At 46.9% G+C, this 24833-nt stretch overlaps 1 protein-coding gene across 1 annotated transcript; it reads left to right on the top strand.

Annotated features, from left to right (window-relative positions):
• Positions 1–24833, top strand: ALOX5AP (arachidonate 5-lipoxygenase activating protein). Its single transcript, XM_003913727.5, has 5 exons — positions 1–163; positions 8244–8343; positions 12279–12349; positions 16393–16474; positions 24351–24833. Exons 1-5 carry the CDS (start codon positions 94–96, stop codon positions 24511–24513), a joined length of 486 nt encoding a protein of 161 aa, XP_003913776.1. The 5' UTR covers positions 1–93; the 3' UTR covers positions 24514–24833.

A 24833-nucleotide genomic window follows, 5' to 3' on the forward strand; every position in this document is an offset into this window, starting at 1 on the left:
TGAAAGAGTGCAAGCTCTCACTTCCCCTTCCTGTACAGGGCAGGTTGTGGAGCCGGAGCCAGAGCAGTCCTCTCCGGAGAGCCTGAAGCAAACATGGATCAAGAAGCTGTAGGCAATGTTGTCCTGCTGGCCATTGTCACCCTCATCAGCGTGGTCCAGAACGGTAAGGAAAACCTTTTACTCAGGGAAGGACAGAAGGGGAGATTTTCTTTGATGGGTGTTTGGAAGTCAGGCTTGAACTATTGTGTCGCACACACACTTTTACCTTATCTTTATTTGCTTCTTTTTATTTGAATGCATAGGGTTGTGTGTATTTCTGTGTAAATCTGGCGTTTTCCTCCTCTTAGTCTTTCACTTTCGTGGGGATGACTGGTCCCATTTTTAGAGCCAGGGCTGCAACTTGAAGGCTTTTGCTAAAACCCTCACTGAAGTGTCTATGATCAGCATTTTAACTATTGATTAATGTAGCCAGGCAAGAGGTGGAAGGTAAGAAGACTAGAAAGGGAACATGATATACACATTTACGCAGACACGGGGCTTTTCTAACTTCTGCAGCGCAATTGAAGTTCGCAGTCATCTGCAGTCTAAAAAGAGTGATTTTGGTAGTTGTGTAGGAAAAATCATCTTATTATTTTTCCTCTCTATTACTTTTTTCTTTTGTTCTTCTGAAGAAACATGGTTTTATTTTTGTGACACCTTTTTTTTCTCTAGCATGTATAATTTTAGAAGCATTTTTCATATGCATTGTATACTTCGGAAAGAGAGAGAGAGAGAGAGAGAGAGAGGAAAATTGTCCTGCTCAGCATTTGCATTTCCATTATTCCGCTATTAGTTAAAAAAAAAAAAAAAAAAAAAAAAAAAAAAAAAAAACAAGCAGGATACCTAGATCTGGAAAAGGGAGGACTGTGTAGCGCTGTCTCCCTAAAGTTCTGAGTTAGGACTGCCTCAGACCACTTTCATAAGTATCTCCAGTGCCTTTGTGTTTTATATTTATTAAGATAGAGAAAAAAAAGAGTAATTACTAAGGGCAGCTGCTGTAGCTTCGTGGTGATTACTGAACATTGACACGCTGTCACGTTTTGGAACTTTGAGTATTGAATCACTTTGGGATATTCTATTTTCCCCCATCTTGAGTGTGGACAGATGATGGTGATGTAGCCTCCTGGGCACAGAGCAAGCCTCCCCCTCAGCCTCCAGGGCAGAAAGGCCCAGCTTCGTACACTCCAAGTATGTTTTCTATAAGAACTATACTTTGTGGTATACTTGACCCAAACATTTTTATACTAAATTACATACAACGAAGTTGTGGCTCAGAGAGGGAACAAATGGCTTATTTAGGCCACCATTTCCTTGAGCCCTTACGGTTTCACACGGGGCTCCCTTGGCCCTGTAAATTGGCAAGGATTCCTTTATTCAACCTGCATACATGTACAGAGACCCTGCTCTGGGCCAGATAGTATTCTGGGTACGGGGGAATAGAGCAGGGAACAAAACAGCTACAGTGATGGACAGGTCAGCCTGCGGCCACGCCTGCAGTCTCTGCGAAGGTAGCTGTATGGGTGGGCAGGTGGCCAGCACTTATTCAGCTCTAGTATTCACTTATTCACCTCTCCCCTGACACCCATCAATAAAACTGAGGGGCATCGGTGGACAGGGGACCTTGTGCCCCCTCACCTGTCTATGCAGTTAGGGCTGAACTCTGCTACGAAGTTTGAGTTCACCCTGTCCGGCTCCCTCTCGATTCAGAGCTGAGCTAGGGGAAGCTTCAGAGCTCTCCATTTCAAGGATGGGTTCTCCTCACCTCTCCTAACGGAGGTGCACTAGGGAACTGGCCCTGCTCTGCCCAGGGCTTTATCCTGGGCTTTGCCATCATGGTTTAGCAAACCCTGTTCAGATTGAGGTGGGTGTGAGATTTCGAATTCTTTTTGACAGATAGGATTAAATCTTCTTCTGTGGGACAAGTGGGAGGTGGAGGTAAGATTAAAGATGGCCAGATGTCTGAGTCCTGACAGCCACAGTCTGGAGACCTAGACCTTTTAGAGACCACAGGGCACAGTGGCCTCACTAACAGAGTTCCTGGGAGCGGTGAGTGTGCTGGGGGCTTCCTGGTTGAGGAGATACCAGCACGGACCAGCAGGGAGCTAATTTTTTGGGCTGGAGCGTGATGGCCTGCACGTCACTGCCTCTGTCCCTCCATTGTCACAGCTGCCCCTTGGGAGCCAGCTGAGGCAATGTGTGGTCAGAGTGACTTTGCACAGTTCTCCTGCCTGTGCTCAGTAAGGGAATTTCTGTGGTCCCAATGAAACCACAGCAGAGCCCCTCATATACCTCTCAGTGGAGGTGGCAAAACATTCAATAACTTGGGAGATAACACGACTATTTGTTTTTAACTGTGAGTTTTTAGGTAATCCCAAAGATCCAGATGTATGTCCAAGCCTCTTTTTGCAATTCTAATTCACCTCAATGTTGCAACCATAGACCTACCTTACAGAATTCAAAAAAACATATGCAAAAACCCTGCCTTTCTTCTTCCTCATACCCTAAAATGCCATTGTGAACACTTCCTGTTAGTTAAAGAAAGATTTCCATGGTGTTACCAGGCACTGCACCCAGTCTGTGTTCTAAGACAGTGAGGCACAGTTCCACATGCACCCATGACTGCACTGGGCTCTGCACTCTGTCTGTACTTTGAAAGCCTGATTTTCTGTGATTGGGCAGAGCCGGCCCACCTGGTGTAATGTCCCCCTCTGCCTTTCAAACATTGTTTAGTCATCAAGATCTTCAAACTTGTAACCCTTTCCAGCTTGATCCAGCAGAATGCAGATTTGGAAAAACAGAACGAGTTTCAAATACATTGTTCTAAGAAACCTGGACCAGAACTATCAAAACTTGGTTTCCCAGAGAATGCAGCAAATGGGCTCATTGGCCAGTACTATGGCACTGGCTTTTGAGAGAAGAAAGGCTTCATTGCATGGCTGGCCAGCAAGGAGACAGGAGTTGGGCTCAAATCTGTCTCCCCAATTTGGGGCTTAGGGCAAGTTTTAATTACATAGATGCATTTCTTATGAGTAGCAGGCAGAGAGCCTCCAACTTCTCCAGCCAAGGTACCAGCAGCTTGGACATGATGCAAACCTGGGAAGCACATACTGTATTTGGAGAAAGTGATTGGGAAGAAATGTGAACTGAGGGGAGGGGCTCAGTGCCCCTGAGCTACACTTAGTGATGGCAGAGGAAGGATGTGGAGGCTGTTCTACATCTGCTCTGGTTGTAGGGGGAGCTGGCAGGCATTAGCAGCATCCTCTTTCCCCCAAGAGAGGCAGGCTCCTCCAAGTTTTGGCGACATTATGGCCCTGGAGTCATAAGGATTTGTGAGCATAGTGCTAAGGAGGGAAATGGAGCTGCTGTTACTATTTCTACCCCAACACATACACACACTCACAAGAAACCTCCCAAGCACCATATTGGAAGACTTTGCCATCCAATCTGGGGTTTGATAGGCTCTAGAAACAGAATCATAGACTCATGAAGTTCCCCCAAAGCAGGAATCTTCCTTACAGTAACCACCACAGCTGCTTCTTCCTGAACACTGCAGTGTTCAGAAAACTCACCACCTTCCAAGCTTGCCTTTCCAATTGTTGCATGGATTGAAAGCTTGCGTTGTGTGAAGAATGGTGCTTCCTGCGGTGCTTAGTATTATCTCATGTAATCTTTGCACCATTTAATCCTCGCACTCACCCACTCACGCAACTGCCTTTGCAGAGACTAGAGAGGTCACTGTAGGCTGACCTTTCCTTCACTGTACCTGTTTTGTTTGCCCTGCTTTAGTCCCCTGCACCCAGGACACTGCCTGGTGTATGCAAGTGAATAAAGAAATATGTATTATTATTATTATTATTATTATTGAGTTTCACTCTGTCGCCCAGGCTGGAGTGCAGTAGTGCAATCTCAGCTGACTGCAACCTCCGCCTCCCAGGCTCAAGTGATTCTCATGTCTCAGCCTCCTGAGTAGCTGGGACTACAGGCATGTGCCACCACGCCCGGCTAATTTTTGTATTTTTAGTAGAGACAGGGTTTCGCCATGTTGGCCTGGTTGGCCTCGAACTCCTGACCTCAAGTGATCCTCCTGCCTTGGCCTCCCAAAGTGCTGGGATTACAGGCATAAGCCCAGCCTAGAAATACATACTACATGATTTATTCCTGTTTTACAGATAAGCAAAGTGAATCATGGAGAATTTGGAGCGTTGGTTGAAAGTCCCAAGGTCAGGAGTCGTGAAGCTGGGATTAAAACCTAATCACCTGACTTTAGAGAGTAGACACTTGCTCCATGCATATTGCCTCCAATTCATTCATTCAAGCACTCACTGTTCAAGAAGTTCTGTCTTATATTGAGCTGAAATCTGCAGCCCTGTGTCTTTTATCCAGCAGTCCTGGTGCTGTTCCCTAAAATCACTTAGACTGTGCCTGCTCTTTCTGTGTTTACAGTGTCAGCTGTCACATCCCCCTCTTCAGCCTATCGTTTCTGGAGTCCCTTGCCATTGGGTCACCTCTCCTCTTCCTGTGTTCTTTCTAAGAACACCTATGCAGATAGGTGTCTTCTGTACAGGGAAGCTGTTCCTGAGATATGGACTCCAACTCTGTTAAAATAATCTACGTATGAGTTACTTTTTCGAGAACTGTGTGTCACTGCTGAGTCATATGAACTCTGTGGTTAACTAAAATCTCAAGATCTCTTTATGTTTGTTGAGAAACTTATTTAACTTCTCTGGCCCTCAGTTTCCTTCACTGAGCAGTGGAGTGATTGATAACCTCCACATGTGGTTGCTGAAGGTCTTGCACAAGATGATATAAAGTAGCTAGCCGTGCCCACGTACAGCAGATGCCTCACAAGGGTTTGCAGCTATCTCTCTATCTAGGTCTTTGTCTCTCTCACACTTGTTCTGGCTTACTGCTAGCAGTTAGCTGCGATAAGTATGTTTATGGTCTTTGCATGCATTGTTTCTGTAGCATACTGCAGGATTACAAGAGGTTGGGGAGTGAGGGGGCGGTGAGGAGTAGACAAAGGCAGCCAACTCTTCTAAGTTATCTTAGAAGGAAGGAGAGGTAAACCCTAGTGGAATGTTGGACTGAGGCAGGTTTGTTTTTGTTTTGTTTAAAGGGTAGGGAAGATCTGTGGGTGTTTCCAGGATAAAGAAAAGGAGAGCAGATGATATTAAAGATTCTGGAAGTGGGAGAAGGAGCAATGAAATAAGACTTGAAGTCAGTGGCATGGACAGGGTCAAGATTGCAGGTAGAGGTCACAGCCTTAGAGAAAAGGAAGGGGCTTGGTTCTCTGAGCAAGGAGGGAAAGAAGAGAGGTAGATGCAGAGAACTACAGTGTGTCGTGCTGCTGGTTGCAGAAATAACTCTGACTTTTAATACAGTCATCCTTCCGTATCCCTGGAGGATTGGTTTCAGGACCTCCCTTGGATGCCAAAATTCATGGATGCTCAAGTCCCTGATATAAAATGGCATAGTATTTGCATTTAACCTACACACATCCTCCATATACTTTAAGTAATCTCTAGATAATCTCTAGATTACTTGTTTTTTTTTTTTTTTTTTTTGAGATGGAGTTTCACTCTCGTCGCCCAGGCTGGAGTGCAGTGGTGCAATCTCAGTTCACTGCAACCTCCATCTCCCGGGTTCAAGTGATTCTCCTGCCTCAGTGTCCTGAGTAGCTGAGATTACAGCCCCCCCAACTCCCCCAACAACTGGCTAATTTTTGTATTTTTAGTAGAGATGGGGTGTCACCATGTTGGCCTGGCTGGTCTCAAACTACTGACCTCAGGTGATCTACCTGCCTCGGCCTCCCAAAGTGCTGGGAATACAGGTATGAGCCACTGTGTGTGGCCTAGATTACTTATAATACCTGATAGAATGTAAATGCTATGTAAACCGTTGTTATACTGCATTGTTAAAAAATAGTAACAAGAAAAAAATCTATATATTTTCAGTACAGACAAAATGTTTTTTGTTTTGTTTTGTTTTGTTTGTTTTAATATTTTTGGTCAGTGGTTGGTTGACTCCAGGAATGCAGAACCTGCAGATACAGAAGGCTGATTATACTAGCCCTGTTTATGTGTTCAGAGGCAGGGAACACCATCTTGGGTTCTGGAAAGAAAACAATTAGGATCTTCTGTCATACTCTGGCAAAAACAGATCTTTGGAATGGACAGGTGTATTAAACCCTGTGGAACTGGCTGGGCCCGGTGGCTCACGCCTGTAATCCCAGCACTTTGGGAGGCCAAGGTGGGTGGATCACAAGGTCAGGAGATCGAGACCAGCCTGGCCAATATGGTGAAACCCCGTCTCTATTAAAAATACAAAAATTAGCTGGGTGTGAATGACGCATGCCTGCAGTCCCAGCTACTGGGGAGGCTGAGGCAGAAGAATCGCTTGAACCCTGGAGGTGGAGGTTGCAGCGAGCCGAGATCACGCCACTGCATTCCAGCCTGGGCGACAGAGTAAGATTCTGTCTCTTTAAAAAAAAAAAAACCCCATGGAACTGATGAAATCCTGCGGGGAGCTTCACGGTGACAGCAAGAGGAGAAACACATCCCCATGTGACTCGCAGAGTTTGAAGTCCCGGCTGCACTGCTCCCCAGCGGCGGGGTGACTCTGGAAGGTCGCAGGGTTCTTACCCACAGAGTGGGAACAGTACTACCCACTGCAAAGAGTGGGTGCAAAACTCAGTGACAGAATACACGGCAAGTGCCCATCACATTGCCTGGGATGAGGTAGGCCCTTCCTTTATGCAAGAGACCCTACAGATACACTTAAAGTGGGCACATTCCTACAGAAGGAGTGTTATTTGTATCAAAAAGAAAAACATGAAAGGCTTTTATTCCTATACATAATAAAGCACTCTTTTAATGTCTTTTTGAGGAGGATAATATGAAATTGATGAAAAGGAACCCTGTGGTTGGATCCCTGACAATCACATATATCCCCCTTTTCACTCTTGAAAAAGGAGTAAAGGAATAAAATAGAAAAGGAGAGAGGGGAGAGAGACCTTCACCCCTCCATCATCCAATCTGTAGTCAAACCCTCCGGACTGTGTCTCCTTGGCTTCTCTGACAGCCCCACCGCCACCACCCCAGTCGACTCCTATCTTATCCCCCGTTCCTGGATCTGATTCTGCGAAGTGCCTGCCACACTGAAGACAGGGTAGCTTTCTGATGACTCCATTCCTCTGCTTAAACCTGTCAGTAATTCCTTATTGTTCTCAGACAGAACTAAGTTCTGAATTTCTTCACCCGGCTCTCAGCAAGGTCACAGTCACCCTGCTAGGCCCAGGTGCAAATCTCAATGGTCATCTTCTTAACCCCTGGCTCAGTTATTGCTTTGTCATTGGGGCTCACGCCCCCACCCTCTTGCATGCATCAAACGGCCCCTTACCATGCTCTTCTTTCGCCCATAGCTCAGCACACCGTATCATTTCAATTTATGTATTTTGCTTACTGCGGATGATCTGTTTCCTCCTCTGCTGCCCTCACCAGAGCATCAGTTTCTCAAACCAAGGCTCTTTGTTTTGTTCTTGGACGCAAGCTAAATGTCTGGCACGTGGCAAGTGGTCACAGACACATGTCATTGAAAGAACAATTCATCACCTCCCTGTTTGGCCTTGTCTGTGGTTCTACCAAATCCCACTTTCTCCCCAGCGCCCTCCATTCCCCCTCCTTGGCTGGACATTCTGAACCAAAACAGTTCTTTCCCCTGGACCTTCGCATATTCCGTTCTCCTAACGTAGAGTGGCCCCTCTCCCTCCCTCTGCTTGGCTAATTTCTACTTGTTCTTCAGATTTTATCTTAGGTGTAATTCCCTCTAGGAATCCTTCTGTGACCCAACATGGAATTAAGTTGCCTCCTTTGACCCTGAAAGCACCGTGTACTCAATCTTATCTTGGCATGACTCGCTCTGCTGTGTGGAACACCTGCTTTCCTTGTTTGTCTATTCCTTTAGGCTGTAAGATCCTGGAAAGTGGGGGCCGTGCCTTGCTCACAACTGCGTTTCCAACACCAAACACAGCGTTCAGTAGAGAGCAGCTGCTGAGTACATTTCTGCTAAATGACAGTTGATGGAGGACATTTAGGGCTGTTTGGAGGTCAAGTCAAGGAGGCGTTTAACATTCTAGTAAAACAAGGAAGTAACAGACTCCAGAACATGCCCACGATGAGCCGAATGCAAACCTTTTTTGTTGGCAGGATTCTTTGCCCATAAGGTGGAGCACGAAAGCAGGACCCAGAATGGGAGGAGCTTCCAGAGGACGGGGACACTTGCCTTTGAGCGAGTCTACACTGCCAAGTGAGTCTAAACCCTGATGTTGCTAACGGCGGGGGGGCAAGGGCAGGGGGGTCTCCTTCTAGGAGTGATGACACCCTTAATACCACAGGTCTGTCTGAGCCAACTTTCTGAGCGCCAGGGAGCTAAGGAAGGTTGGATTTCACCAGAGAGGCGTTGTGGACACCCTTCATCATCTTAGTGAGTGCTAGTGTCAAAAGAAAGGGAGTGGGGATATGGGGTGTGTTGGCGGAGTGAGGTGTGATCTCTGCAGCTTCAGAAAGATCAGAGAGAGTCATTTGGTTAGGGAAGTTGACCTATTTCCTGTGGGGTTAGACCAGGGGTGTTACTGTGAACACCAGCCATGACTCACCAGTCGCCTTCAGAAGCCACAGGCAGGACACGCTGGTGACAGCCTTCAACTCACCTGCCCCTCGCTCTCCTGCAGGTGGAAGTCTGGAGGTGACACCAGTGCATTTTCTAACACAGGGGCTCCTTGAGCAACTAGAATAAGAACAAAAAGAATGGGGACATTACGCATGTGCTTTCCCCTCTCTCATTCTTTTCTTTGAATACAAAGGCTGTTTGAAAACACCCGAGCAGCTCCTAAAGATGGGTGGAATCTATTCAGGATGCAAATCCGAAGGAATGTTATTCAAATCCTCCTCTCTCCTTTATGCAGAGTGTATTTCAAGGCTCAGCCAGCGGTAGGTGTGTTGGGGACTATGAACTGCGGACTACGGACTAGGGGCCTGTCACGGAGGAAGGCCTCATGCTAGGGAGCTAAGGGAGGAGCTGGCCTTCTGTTCCAGCCCACGAGCAACTTTGATGTCCCCAGAGATCCTTCCAAAGGGGGAGTCATGGTCACCCAAGAAAAATGCATTCAGAATGCCAAGAATGGTGCAAACGCAGGATAAAGATTCACACCGCAGGGCTGGAGTCCCTGGGCTCGCTGCTGGCACCACGGGAGGGAGGGTCCCCTTCAGGGGTACCACTGGTTTCCCGTGAATTAAACTGGCTTCAAGGGATCTCGACTGAACAGGCCTACATCACACTCACTGATATACTTTCTTTTCAGTCCTCCTCATCTAGGTATTTTTAATTGTTTCAGTGAGGTGTAGGCAAGCGGGAATTGGAGGGAGTGTCTCCTCAGCTCCCTCCCTCTGCTCCGAAATTGCGGGGCCACTCTTGAACACATTAGTACGGTGGTCACAGTCTGATCACCTGGCCCCTTGCCCTCTTTGGGCATTTTCTTTTCGGACAGTCCCTGAACACTCACAGTGCTGCTGCAGCGGGCTACCTAGGTCTCCCTCTTTCTGCATGCTCCCACCTGCTCTGGGCTCCACTCCCTTCTCCCAAGCACTTCTGTCCAGGGCTATTCCAGCAGTCCAAGCTCAAGGAAATCCTTTGCTAAACTGATTATAGAGAGGTTTCTATTTTAACATCTAGGCCTTCCATGTATTAATTCTCAGAATCAACTTAAGATGTTTAAAGGTGTGATTTAAGACATTTTAAAACCATTTGGAGGAGAGTACAGAAATCATGTCAGTTGCTGTCAGCCTCTTTGCACCATCTGCAGAGAAAGATACTCGAGTCCCACCTCGGACACATCCACAGGCAAGAGGTGCAAAGAAGGTGTCTCTGATGAGGCAAGGTCAAAACTTCTCCCCAGATGAAATCCAAAGCAAGCATTCCTACTATGCTATATCAGTTTGGAAAGAGAAACTTCTGCCAGGTGACTGCATTCTCACTGGTCACATTGTGTTCCTATGGACTCCTCAGCTCAACCAGTTTGGAGAAGTTATGGCGCGATTTCACTGTATGTGGTTAGAAGTTAGGTTTCCATTTGGCTGGCAATGAAGAAGAAAAGGAGCAGGCCAAGCTGTGTAGTTTCTGCCATGTCCCCCCAGGAATGAACAGTTCTAAGAAGCCATGGCACTCAGACCTGGCCTCACTGGTTGCCAGCCTCCAGATTGCAGAAGTGCCTTTGGTTGGTGGTTGTGCTGTGTCATTTGGAAGTTCCATAGTCATTGTGGGGCTCCAGAAATGAAAAGTGTAAGAGGAGAGTGGAAGGTGCTTACTGCCGCTCGGGCATCCCCACTGTGTGGGTGCTTCAGCCCAGCCCTCAAAACCCACGGGTCTGTACACTCATCCGCCATGAGAGGGAAGGCGAAGGATGAGGGAGGGGACAGCCAGTCATGGAAAGGTAGGAACTAAGCAGGCAGGGTGGCGAGTTTTTCGTAAGATAAAAATTGTCTGAATACTGCTGAGGTTCTGTTACAAAGACCACTTCCTCCCTGGGCCAGCAGTGTATCTGTGTGCCTGTCTGGGTTGTAAAAAGGGCCAAAGATCAATGCAGCAGGCAGCTACATGCTGGCAAAAGCCAGAGGCAGCTGGTCTGTTTGCCTGTGTCAGGAAACCACTGGGAATAGGGTTGTGTGTTATTTTAGGAGAAAGTCGTCCCAGGAGCAGCTTCTCCAGGGGCATCCAGGAACACTGAAAAGGGTTGCAAGATGACCCATGAGGCTGCAGGAAGAAATGAAGCTTTACTCATTTTTAACATATACACGGACAGTAGTATGTGTATATAGTTTATATGCAAATATACTTGTTATAAGGTTGCATGCTCAAAACTTGGTTGATGGGGTGTGGGATCATAAATGTTTAGTGACCATGGCTATCAAGGAAAAATAGCATGAAGGACAAATGATACTGGTGGATTAAAAAGACAGATGCATGTATTTTTAGCATAAAACACAACTGCTGACTGATAGAGATAGCTCAAGATTCTGGGGCAGCTGCTGAACAGATACCCCAGGCAGTGCGGCTCATCAGCTCAGACTTGGCCTTAATTAATGGGCTGTGCCTTCACCCATCTCCCACGAGGGCAGAGCTGAGTCAGGGTCTGAGAGCTAAAAGGAATTGGATCTGGACTCTGTTCATGTGTATATTTTAATTCTAATTAATTAATTTTTTTGAAAGACAGAATCACCCTCTGTTGCCCAGGCTGGAGTACCAGTGGCACGATCTTGGCTCATTGCAACATCGGCCTCCCATGTTCAAGTGATTCTCCTGCTTCAGCCTCCTGAGTAGCTGGGATTACAGGCACATGCCCCCATGCCCGGCTAATTTTTGTATCTTTAGTAGAGACAGGGTTTCGCCATGTTGTCTAGGCTTGTCTTGAACTCCTGACCTTGTGATCCGCCTGCCTTGGCCTCCCAAAGTGCTGGGATTATAAGGCGTATTGTTTTAAGCCACTCAGTTTGTGGCCACTTGTTATAGCAGCAAGAGGAAACTCATACAATCATCATGTGAACTCACAGGAATATGGTGAGTTAAGAGAGGATGGGTGTAAAACATCCATGGTAGAGTGAGAACTCTCCAGGGACTGAGGACTGTGTCCGGCACACAGTGATCGCCCTCTCAGTAAGCTAACTTTCTGAGCACCAGCTTTTTTGAATTGACCTTGGTATCTTTACCGCTTGAAGATCACCTTTCTTTGCTCAGCCTGACTTGCCGACCTGGGCTGATTTGTGGATCTGATAGAAAAGTTTCCTTAGTTGGGCTCTTCTCCCCCACCACCCCCACGCCAGTGTGGCCACATTGTGGACACAATCCTCTGTCTGCATTGCTCACTCTTCAATTCCAAGAAGCACAGGTGCACTGCCAGGAACAGGAACCCTGCCAAAGGAATACATCAAGAAACCAAGTCTCCCTTATGCATCACCATAGGAACAGAGTTAATGGATTATGAACATGTGTTTGCTTGATACCATTGTTTGTTTCCCAGGTGGCAGCTGGCTGCCCCATCTTATTGGGTAGATGGAAGTGGAATTATGAATGGGATTTATGTTTCATACATGATGATGATGATTAACTTCAACTTTCAGGTAATTTTCAGACCATATTGCAGTGACTTGGTATCTGATTGTTTTTCTCCTTGTTTATTTATTCCGCAGCCAGAACTGTGTAGATGCGTACCCCACTTTCCTCGCTGTGCTCTGGTCTGCGGGGCTACTCTGCAGCCAAGGTAACTCAGACTTCCCTTTGTTCATTCTCCTTCTATAAAGTGCATCTCAAGGAGGTTCAAAGGGCAGGCTTTTTGTTGAAAGGACTTTGCCTGACCTCTGGCTCCCATCTGTGAAGCCCTGGAGAGGTGAGAGCCCTCGGGAGGCTGTGTTTCAGGCATGCTCTGCGCCCGTGCAGAGCGCGTGTGATAATGCATTGCTAATGCTTGCTCCCTGGTGGCTGGTTGAGAGCTGCTGTGCTGACAAGGGTGGTTTAAGGCTAAATGTGACTCAGAATCCTTAAGCAGTGTTAGTTCAGATACAAGGGCATTATAAATGAGAGTGCCTGAGGGGTCTATTCTGGGGCGGCTGTAACTGGGCTCTTCTGCTGATAAGCTTCCAGTATGGTGGCCCTCCTTCAGGCATGTTTCCACAGAGCCACGGGCTGGATGCCACATCCCTGGCCTTCCCAGGTTAGCAGCAGCCCACAGACTTGACTTGAGCAAGTTGGAAATACAGATCAACTTCCAGAGTTGATTTAACATTGAGTGGAAATCAGTCATACTTTCAGTCCCCTTTCGGGGCCATGCCTGGCACTGTGCCTGGTGGCCGATCGGCATGAACTGGCCAGCTTCTGTGACCCTGGAGGGCACAGGCAGAAAGGCCACACTGAGTCCCATGATGAACTATGTAAGACTTATTTTTGTCTCCCCACTCTATAAAGTAGATAGAGTGGATCTTATGTCCCTTATTACCTTTCAGGATACTTTGATTCAGAGAGATGAAGTAACTTGCTTACAGCTACTCAGCTGGTGAATAACACAGGCAGAATGAGTGCCTGGGTCTTTTGGCTTAAAATTCTGGATTTTCACAAAGATCCTCTTACTATATTCATTTACATAATAAATATATATTGAAGAGCTACTCTGTGCCAAGCCCTGAGCCTAGATATACAGTGATAAATAAAAGAGATGGCGGTGAAGCACAGGCCAGCTGGCAAGATGGACCACAGAAGTCAGTGAATGAAGAAATGACAAGGGTGGGAAGCACCATGCGGGAAAAGAACTAAGTTCAGTGATAGAGAGCAGAGGTGAGGCAGCAGCAGAAACCACTTAAGGGACACCACGTGGCACTCCTTCTGTGCTGAGAAGGCTGTCAGTAAGCTCACCATTTATTTCCTATTTTCTATCCTGAGTTAAATAGGAAATATGTCTCGCATTACTCAAAAAATCAAGTCAAACTATGCTCTTACTAGGAGTTATGGTTCTTTTTATGTCTTAGATGATGCTTGATCCAGATGAATGCGGACTTGCTGTAGCCAGATAAATACAATGGGAGTTTGAAGGTGTTTCGTAGCCCTGGAAATATGTATTTCCTGTCAAAACAAGCTTTGTCATTGCCAGCAGACAAGATCATCAGTAAACCTTGGTTGATAATCATGATTTCCTATGAATAAATAGATTGTAGAATTTTTTTGAGCAGAAAGGAAACCCAAAGATAATTCTAGTGCAAATCCCTCACTTCATAGAGCAGAAGCTCAAGTCCCAGAGGAACCATGGCTTGCACGAACATCAGAATTTCAGAGCCTGGATTTATACCCTCCTGGTGCCGGCAGCCCACTTCCCTGCAGGAGGCACTCACCTTCCTTGCACAGGGGTTTGAGTACGGTCATTTTCCACCCATAATCTCTGATAGCTCATGTTCAATTGGGTTCCCATTGAAAGAAAAATGGACCAGTTGCTGGGCGCGGTGGCTCAAGCCTGTAATCCCAGCACTTTGGGAGGCCGAGACGGGTGGATCACAAGGTCAGGAGATCGAGACCATCCTGGCTAACCCGGTGAAACCCCGTCTCTACTAAAAAATACAAAAAACTAGCCGGGCGAGGTGGCGGGCGCCTGTAGTCCCAGCTACTCTGGAGGCTGAGGCAGGAGAATGGCGTGAACCCGGGAGGCGGAGCTTGCAGTGAGCTGAGATCCGGCCACTGCACTCCAGCCTGGGCGACAGAGCGAGACTCCGTCTCAAAAAAAAAAAAAAAAAAAAAAAGAAAAATGGACCAGTAAGTTAGAGCAGAATCATTCAGATGGTACAACATAGGAAAAACTTTGCCCAAGGCAAATCATGATTGTGACAGTCTTGCGCTTTTTAGAGAATAGCATGGGCCGGGCACAGTAGCTCACGCCTGTAATCCCAGCACTTTGGGAGACCGAGGCAGGCGGGTCACTTGAGGTCGGGAATTCAAGACCAGCCTGACCAACATGGAGAAACCCTGTCTCCACTAAAAATACAAAATTAGCTGGGCATGGTGGTGCATGCCTGTAATCCCAGCTACTCGGGAGGCTGAGGCAGGGGAATCACTTAAACCTGGGAGGCGGAGGTTGCGGTGAGCCAAGATAGCACCATTGCACTCTAGCCTGGGCAACAAGAGTGAAACTCCATCTCTAAATAAATAAATAAATAAGAATGAAAGCCGAAACTCACAGTTTCTCTTTTGCTTTGATTTTCTAATCTGCCAGACAACAGTAGTATTTTGGAAGGCAGGAGGAATTGTGGAAAGAAATGGGTTTTGGGGAGTGGCTGATTGGAGGCAAATCCAAGGACGCTCATTGCTGGTGTGTGACTCCAGGCTGTTACTTAGCTTTTCCAAGCCTCAGTTTCCTTATTGTAAAACAGGCCCATGGTCTAGCTAGTAGCATTCCTATGGTGAGTGAAATAATATGTATAAAACTCCTGACACAGTGCTTGGCATATACCAGATTGAGCCATTAAAATTGCCAATATCTGACTATTTATGACCTACAAAAACAGCATTTCATATGATTCCACCTAACAACTGAAGCGTGATAAATATTATTGATAATGTGGGTGGTGGTGATAAAGTTTTGTAATCAGAAAGACCTGGTTTCAAATTCTACCCCTTCACTGCCCTAATTTTCATTTTTTTGACAAATATTATTTTGAAAACCCCTATGTGCCAGGCACTATGCCAGGCTCAGAGATGGTCTAGAAAAAAGACAGATGTCCTCATGGCTCTTGTGGCCTGAGCCTAAATTTCCTCATCTGTCAGACGGTGACAGTAACACACTCCTTACCAGCGAGCTGGGAGGATTGGAGACTCAAGTTCCTCAAACGCCAGGAGCACTGCGGCAGGTGAAAAGGATTCCCTCAATGGCAGCAGTTTGTAAACGGCTTTTATATCTGTGGCTCCAGATAACATGAGTTCCAGCTGAGTTAACTCCCAGCGCCAAGCCTTCAGGACTTCACAGAGTTATTGGGGTGCTGCTCCAGGCAGTTTCCCGAAAGGCTAGAATGCAGAGGGAATCTCCTTCCCTAGAGATCTTTTCTAAACGGTAACTGTTGGTTCAGGAAAGATTAAAACATTGTGCTGCTGGGACGCTCAGGGGTGAAGGGTGTACTTTTAAGAGAACCAGTTTCAGAGCTGGGTTCAGGGTTTAAGCCCTACCCTCTGCCCCCTTTTACCAGCTGACAGCCTTATGCAAGCCTGGTGGACCACCTGAACCCACGTTTCTGCATCTGGAAATAGAAATGTGGGTACTAGTTATGTTGAAAGGACTCATGTTAGATGATGGCTATGCAAATACCTTGTAAACCAGGGGTGTCCAATCTTTTGGGCTCTCTGAACCACACTGGAAGAAGAGTTGTCTTGGGCCACACATAAAATACACTAACCCTATTGGTAGCTGATGAGCTAAAGGAAAAAAAGTCGCAAAAAAAAAAAATAAATAAATCTCATAATGTTTCTAAGGAAGTTTATGAATTTGTGTTGGGCTGTATTCAAAGCCATCCTGGGCCATGTGTGACCCACAGGCTGCGGATTGGACAAGTTTGTTGTAAACAATGCCATGATGCCGGCATAAGGTCATTATTATCAGTATTAGGAAGGTTCTCGGGTTTCCTCTAGCCCTTGGGCTTTTTTTCTGAAGTGCGCATGTCCTCTGCTAGATTTTGTGACCAATGTTGATTGCCTAATGCCTAGGCTAAAATTGGGCTAACGGCATGTTTTTGGTGGCTACGAAACTGATACAGGTGTTTTCATTTCTCCACTTAGTTCCCGCTGCCTTTGCTGGACTGATGTACTTGTTTGTGAGGCAAAAGTACTTTGTCGGTTACCTAGGAGAGAGAACGCAGAGGTAGGTAATGGGGACTACTAAAGAACCGTGGAGTGATTCCTGATTTTCGAGCAGGAAGAGTGATAATTCAAAACAATATTTTACTAGAGTCATGGCTCTGTAGCATCCCCTTGGGTGGGAGGGGGAAGGCTGACTAGGACCTCTGATCCTTCTCTCCCTGAGTTTCGAAGACCGAAAATACAGCTGGGGGACTCGCCCAGTTTTCTCATTAAGCAATTCCTCTGCATGGTGTTGACTTTCAAAGGGTGCTTCAGTGTTGTTTGTTGCACGTGCCTTGCAGTCCCACACCCTACACTCCCACCTTGCAGAGTCTGGCGCTGGAATGACTTTTTATGTCTGGGTTCCCAGGCCTCTTGGGAGTGAAACATTTGACTGTTTGTCTAGAGAAATGAGAACGAACGCTTGCACCTTGTGATAAGTTGTCCTGAGGAACAGATCTTCCAGGGGCCAGCAGAAAGAACGTTGGGAAAATAAGATGCAGACATGACGGCCAGGTGCGGTGGCTCACGCCTATAATCCCAGCACTTTGGGAGGCTGAGGTGGATGGATCACCTGAGGTCGCAAGTTCGAGACCAGCCTGGTCAACATGGTGAAACCCCGTCTCTACTAACAAATATACAAAAAATTAGCCAGGCATAGTGGTGGGCGCCTGTAATCCCAGCTACTCGGTAGGCTGAGGCAGGAGAATCGCTTGAACCCAGGAGGCAGAGGTTGCAGTGAGCCAAAATTGCACCACTGCACTCCAGCCTGAGCAACAAAAGTAAAACCCCATCAAAAAAAAAAAAAAAAAAGATGCAGACATGAGACTGTGAAACTGACTAGCATCACCATTGCATTGTTTATAGATGTTGCCAGACAGAAAGCTCCAAAGCAGCACAGTACCTTCCTGACACCTGGATTAGGAAATCTAGATTTTAGTAAAATAAATGCTGATACTTACAGAAGAAATGTTGGAGTTAGAGTATGCCATCAGTTCCTTAGAGATTGCAATTCCTAATGCACTAGTAGGGGTCCAAGTGCCAGGAACGCGTTCTGCGAGGCTGCTGCCCCAGGTGCCGACCCCAGCCTTCCACACCATTTTCCTTCCTTTTCTATGTTCACAGCTGCTCTGTCTTTTACAATAGCACCCCTTTCTAGTGGCTAATGGGCTCTATGATTAGATAGCATCCTTCAGTAGCGATAAAGGCAGTGACATCCTGGGGAGGTCAGCGGGTGAAAGCGCTATATCTGGAAAACCTGAGAGCCTGTGAAGCTCAAGGACTTGACAGGGTTAGACCACGCGCCGGGCTGCAGCTGGAAAAAGAATGACTGTTCTTTTGGCAGATCCTTCCCTGTGCCATCTCTTTCTTTATTCCTCTCTAGTAGCATTCTTATTTATCCTCTAAAACCACAATTCCATTATCTCTCCTATTCTTATCAACACTGCCCTAAATGATATTCTTTATTCTCTTTTGCCCTGGAAAACCTCTATCATGCCTTTTCCCATGTGATTACCTTGTTAAGAGTGGGGGTGGAATGTCTAGCAATGAAATAAGAGGGTCTTCTCTTTTGCCTGGCTCCCTATGCAGCCCTATCTTACCCCTCGCAGAGTCCCAGGGATGTGGCTCAGTCACTGCTCCTCTCTTCATCTGTCACCACTTGCTTAAGATCCTACAGCTGCTTTAATTCCGAGACAATCTGCAGAGCATGACAAAATTTGTCCACCTACCCACATGTCCTTTTAACTTTAAAGGTTTTACTGACTGATTCCTATTAGGGAATGAACAGAGGTGGCAAAAATAAACAATAGAAGATTGGTTTACAAGAAATCTTTAAAATAGTAGATTTCTTCAGACCTCATTGAAATATAAATGGCCTGACTTCTTATGTCCCTCCCTGGTCTCCCGCTTTAGATGATAAGAAGATCCCGCCAGCCCCGTAACCCACTGTGTGCATGGGTTCAAGATCCCCTTCTCCTCCCCTGTGGGTGTGGTAGGCTTTACTGATGAATCATGGTGCTCTTTCTTGCAGAGACCAAAACTGGCCTCAGAGTCCTTCTTAACACAGATACTGCTTAACACAACCGCTCTGAGTAGTTGTCATCAGTAGAAGTAATAGATACTAGATTTTCAATCCTGCCTTCTAGAAGCTACTTGTTGAGAGCTTCTTCAGTTAGGCCCACCTCCTCCCCAGGTCCCCCTTCTGTTCCTGGGCTATGTCACACTTGGAATCTGCAGACACCTAATGCCCTTGGGACCTGCTTTAGTTCTTGACCTCACCAACTGAGGAGGAATTGCTTGACGAGATTCTTCCCCTGGAATTTCTCTCTTGGACCCCAGATGGTCCTCTGCCCCTTTCCAGAAGTTGCTTCAGCCCTGTCCACTTCGGAAGTTCAGTGTCATCCTTGGTCCAGTGGGCAGGGAAGACACTGCATAATGTATGCCCCAGTCTGAGCTTCTTCCTTCAGGCTTCAGGCTGCCCTGCGAGGATTTTGTAGTTCCCTTTTTAATGCCCTCAAGAAGTTTCTGGCTTTTATTTTCAGTCCTTCATCTTACTCTCTGACCCCTTCCTCTATCCTGTTTAGTTCACCTGTAGCAGTTACTACCCAGCAGTTAACTGAACCCAGTTCATTTCTTTTCTTTTCTTTGTTTTCCTTTTTCTCTTCTCTTTTCCCCTTCCCTTCCCTCCCCTCCCTCTCCCTTCACTTCACCTCACCCTTCACTCCCTTCACTTCCCTCCCCTCTCTCCCTCTCCCTTCACCTCACCTCACCTCATCTCACCTGACCTCACCTCACCTCATCTCACCTCACCTTACATAGAGTCTTGCTCTGTTGCCCAAACTGGAGTGCAGTGGCCTGATCTTGGCTCACTGCAACCTCCACCTCTTCCCAGGTTCAAGTGATTCTTGTACCTCAACCTCTTGAGTAGCTGAGACTACAGGCGTGCACCACCACACCCAGCTAATTTTTTGTATTTTTAGTAGAGATAGGGTTTCGCCATGTTGGCCAGGCTGGTCTCGAACTCCTGAACTCAAGCAATCTGCCAGCCTCGGCCTCCCAAAGTGCTGGGATTATAGGCATGAGCCACCCATGATGCCCAGCCTGAATCTTGGTTTCTTCCTCATTCATTTAAGCTATCACCTGGGCCCAAACTCAATGGCACCTGGCACCAACTGGCAACTGACTCTTGGCCTTTTATCACCTACCTTCCCCAGCGGGCACTAGGTTGCACCCTCTTCCTATCCCTCAGAGTCCTGTCCTCAGTCGGGGTTCCCACTGATCCTCTTGGCAATTTGAAGTTCTCAGCTCAATGGTGGGTGGGCAATGACTGCCAACTCTTGAGGCCAGTGAACTCAGGTTACCCTACTCCTCCTTCTCCTTAGTTGCTCACTCACTCCTCATTCACTCAACATTCATTCAGTAGATATTTGCTCCCTGCTTTGTGCCAGGTACCAGGTCAGTTGCTGAAGGAATAACAGTGAACATAACAGAGCCTTTGTCCCCAAGGAGACCCAAGGTGTCTCCTAGAGCCAGGGGCACATTGCAAGACCAAAAATACTCAATTCACCAAAATAATCATAGACCTAGTTCTCAAAACGCAAGAAGACTGATTCCTCGCTGTCATTTCTCCTCCTCAGCATCAATGTTCTAGAGTCTGTGGGCCTCCAAGTGTGGAGTACGGTGATACTTCACCAGAGTTTGAGGAGAAACATTCTTCTTTTGGAAGGCCGGGGAGCATAGATGGGTATCAAGGCTGCTGTTTCTAAAAGCAAAACCCGCCAAACAATAGTATTAGAATCATCTGTGGTGCTTTTGAAAGATACAGATTCCTGGGCCCCATCCCAGACTTATGAATCAGAATCTCTGCCAGAGGAAGCCTGAACATTCGCATTCTCAGATGATTCTGCATTCTCAGAGAACACAATCTTTAGGTGATTCTTATACACACTGGAGTTTGGGAATCGCTGAAGGCTGTTCTCTTCTCTTTTCTGAGAAATGATTCATTCACTTCAGAAATATGTGTGGAGGTCCTGATTTATTGGATATTTGTGGGTGGGCAGAGGAGAAATATCTTGTCCTCACAGAGCTTACAATTTTTATTTTCTTTAGAGGTCACCAGGCTTAAAGTGAGACTTCCCTAAGTTCTGAAAAGAACAGAATTGTAAAACAAGAAGGGACTGTCGTGTTTTCTGTTCCTACCTCCTATTTTGTACACATTAAGAACCTGGGGTGGGAAGTGGGAGAGGGGTGGTGACTGGTGGGGGGCCACAGAGAGCTGAGGTGGGGTGGTCTCGAACTCCTGAACTCAAGCAATCTGCCAGCCTCGGCCTCCCAAAGTGCTGGGATTATAGGCATGAGCCACCCACGACGCCTGGGTGGAACTCAGGGCTCTGGGTGCATGGGCGCCCTCATCTCCCACACTACGGCACCTCATCTTAGGAGTGGTTAGCACCTTTGAGATGGGAATTGTTTAGCAGGATGCTTTTGTGTTTTCATGTAAGTTTATGCTGCCTGTGGAGGGCACAGCTGTTTCAAAACTAATAGCCAAATCCTAGTCTCCAAAGTCTGAAGGCATCCTTAGGAAGTCACTGCAGTGCAAAGCGCTGGACTCTGGCCTCACACAGGCAGGTCTGAACACCTACGTTGCCTCTTGCTGGCTGTGGGACCTGAGGCAAATCGTGCAAGCTCTCTGCTCTGTTTGCCTAGATGGAAAATAGGTTGACAATACGCCCCCATAGGATGGCTGTGAGAATTGAAGGAAGTCCCAACAGATGCTTAATAATTTAATTCTGACCTTCCTCACTCATTTAGAATTATGTACCAACTTTTAGAAACAATGAAAGATTAGTGAGTCTTCTGTAGTTGGTATAAAAAAAAAAAAAAAAGAAACATGAAAGAGATACCTTGCTTGTTCAAGGGCTAATGACCCTGGTGTGCCCTGTCTCGGCCCCCAAACTCTTCCTTCCCTGCTCACAGCATTTCAGATTCTCCGCAGCTTGGCCTGAGCCTGGGGCAGGTTCAGCATCTGGCCACCATGCTCACTTGCCACAGCGGTGGCCCCATCTCCAAACCTGAGATACTTAAAGGTACAGCTAATGACGTGCCCGACCTGGGGTCACATTCCCTGAGCCCTGCAGACGAGGGAGCAGGAAGCTGAGCTTTTATCTTCCACACCCTGTGCACGGCCTGGGAAGAGTTAAAGCATCCCAGTCCTAATGCTGCGGGGACCACATGCCCTGAGACCTTGGAAAAATCCTACCTGAATTGAGGAACACCCACTATTTCATCAGGAGGCGCGGCCATGCCATTTTTCACTTCGGTTTTATCTTGAGCGTAAAACAGCTTCGCAAATCACTTTTTCTTGTTTCTGTAATGAGCATAGGGTGGCCTCATTTGTGTGATAAATCTGAGCCACCACGATATTTGACTTTTCACAATTTAATTTATCTGAACCCTCTATTCTCTGGCTAAAAAATATCCCTTACTTGGACTTCTTTATTTTATTTTCACTTCCCTTACCAGCACTAGCAGGGGGCTCTGTACTCATCTGCTGGGGCCGCCATAACAAAGTACTGCAGCCCGGGGGGCTCAAGCCACAGAATTTATTCTCTCACAGTCCTAGAGGTTAGAAGTCCAAGATCAAAGTGTGGGCAGGGTGGGTTTCTCCTGCGGCATCTCTTCTTGGCTTGAACAGGGCCACCTTCTCCCTGTGTCTTCACGTTGTCTTCCCACTGAGCATGTCTGTGGCCAAATCTCCTCCTCTTTTAAGACCCCAGTCATACTGGAGGAGGGTCCACCCGTATGAGTTCATTTTACCTTAATTATCTCTAACACCCTGTCTCCAAATACAGTCCCATTCTGAGGAACTGAGGGTAAGGATTCAACATATGAATTTTGGAAGGGACCTAATTCAGCCCACAACACCCTCTTTTGGGATGTTTATTTTCCCCCGTAAGGAGCTAGTAAAGATGTCTTATCTCATGAACATAACTGAACAGGAAAACAGGGAGAGAATGAAGCTGGCCAAGGAACAGGGCTGGTGTCAGCTAGCAGTGCTTTTCCCATGTGAGTGGGTCCCATGGGGAGCTTGTTAAAATGCAGATGCTGATTCATTAGGTTCCAGAGGGACCTGAGATTTCCCATTTCTGACAAGCTTCTAGTGGGGGCTGATGCTGCTGGTCCATGGACCATACTTTGAGTAGCAAGTAGCTTGATACGTAATGGCTGAGTGAGTTTCAGACTCCTGCTGTAGAAAAATTATGAGTTGGCTGGGCATGGTGGCTCACGCCTGTAATCCCAGAACTTTGGAAGGCCGAGGTAGGCAGATCACCTGAGGTCAGGAGTTCGAGATCAGCCTGGCCAACATGGTGAAACCCCGTCTCTACCAAAAATACAAAAATTAGCTCGGCATGGTGGCAGGCGCCTGTAATCCCAGCTACTCAGGAGGCTGAGGCAGGAGAATCGCTTGAACCCAGGAGGCAGAGGTGTCAGTGAGCTGAGATCGTGCCACTGCACTCCAGCCTGGGCAACAGAGCTTGACCCAGTCTAAAAAAAAAAAAAAAAAAAAAGATAAATGATAAATTATGAGTTATATTATGAGCATATGGGGTGCCTTTCAAATTGATAAGATTTCTAATATTAAACTTGTGGATGCCAAATGCTGCTCTCTCTGATTATGGCAGGAAACGGCACTTGGCAGCATGAAGTTAGCTGCTGGGCTGAGCTGGCTCATCTCGTTGTGCGGTCCTGACTGTCTAAGGGCGCCTTCCCGGGATCTTTACTAACAACCTCCTGAGTCATTTGGACTTTCCCAACCTGTTACCACCACTCAATGGGCCAGACATGGCGGCAGTCAGAGGAGGGCTCTCCAGAGGGAGGGCAGACGCAGGGTGGCCTCTGCGTGCCATTAGGAGGTCACATCTCACTGGTGGATGCAGTTTAGGATTTAGTGCCTTGGAGAGAAGGATAGAGTGTATTAAAACATGTCTCCGCTGGGCGTGGTGGCTTACGCCTATAATCCCAGCACTTTAGGAGGCCGAGGTGGGTGGATCGCCTGAGCTCAGAAGTTCAAGACCAGCCTGGCCAACATGACGAAACTCCATCTCTACTAAAATACAAAAAGTTAGCTGGGCGTGGTGGCACATGCCTGTAGTTACAGCTACTTGGGAGGCTGAGGCATGAGAATCACTTAAACCCAGAAGACGGAGCTTGCAGTGAACGGAGATTGCACCACTGCACTCCAGCTTGGGCTACAGAGTGAGACCCTATCTCAAAAACAAACAAACAACAGCAATAACAACAAAAACCACATATCTCTCTCCACTAGAAAATGCAAGGGCCTGTCTCCCATTGCTGGGTGCCCAGCTCTCATGAATGTAAACATGAATTACTCCAGGCAGCCTCAGGAGAATACAATGAGCCCTCAGATGCCGAAGCACCTTTCCGATTCCACCGGTTTTATCAGCTCATTTAAACTTCACTTCTAACACAGTCCTGCATTACACACGTGTCTGTCCTTAGGGGCAGCTGCAGAGAGGGTCTTAATGGTCCTAATGCTCAGTGAGGATGCCCAGTGATCAACAGAACCTGCCACCTTCAGGCCATCAAGGAGCTCTGGAGTTAAGGAAATCATGAGAGCACAGACAGGCGGGTACAGTAAAGCCCTCGCAGTAATGGGTTTTGAGGTCTAGGCTCTCTTCGCTTGAAATAAGTTCAATGGCTAGTAATAGCTGAGACACTTCCATCCTTCGTATGAAGTAAATGGGAAAATGGAGCATTGTTGAGTCCAGGGAGCTGTAATTTAAACCCCATGTATCTAAAAGGGGTAACATTTTTGTGTGTGTGAAATTGGTGTCATTTGCACTGCATCTACAGTTTTCTTTTTCCTTCTCTTCCAGCACCCCTGGCTACATATTTGGGAAACGCATCATACTCTTCCTGTTCCTCATGTCCGTCGCTGGCATATTCAACTATTACCTCATCTTCTTTTTCGGAAGTGACTTCGAAAACTACATAAAGACGGTCACCACCACCATCTCCCCTCTACTTCTCATTCCCTAACTCTCTGCTGAATACGGGGTTGGTGTTCTCATCTAATCAATACCTACAAGTCATCATAATTCAACTCTTGAAAGGATTCTGCTCCTCTTTAGATGGCTGTAAATCTATCGGCCATCTGGGCTTCACAGCTTGAGTTAACCTTGCTTTTCCGGGAACAAAATGATTTCATGTCAGCTCCGCCCCTTGAACATGACCGTGGCCCCAAATTTGCTACTCCCATGCATTTTGTTTGTTTCCTCACTTATCCTATTCTCTGAAGATGTTTTGTGACCAGGTTTATGTTTTCTTAAAATAAAATGCAGAGACGTGTTTTAAGCTAA

This window comes from Papio anubis, chromosome 15 (genome assembly GCF_008728515.1).
Source record: "Papio anubis isolate 15944 chromosome 15, Panubis1.0, whole genome shotgun sequence".
In the NCBI taxonomy this organism is placed as follows: domain Eukaryota; kingdom Metazoa; phylum Chordata; class Mammalia; order Primates; family Cercopithecidae; genus Papio; species Papio anubis.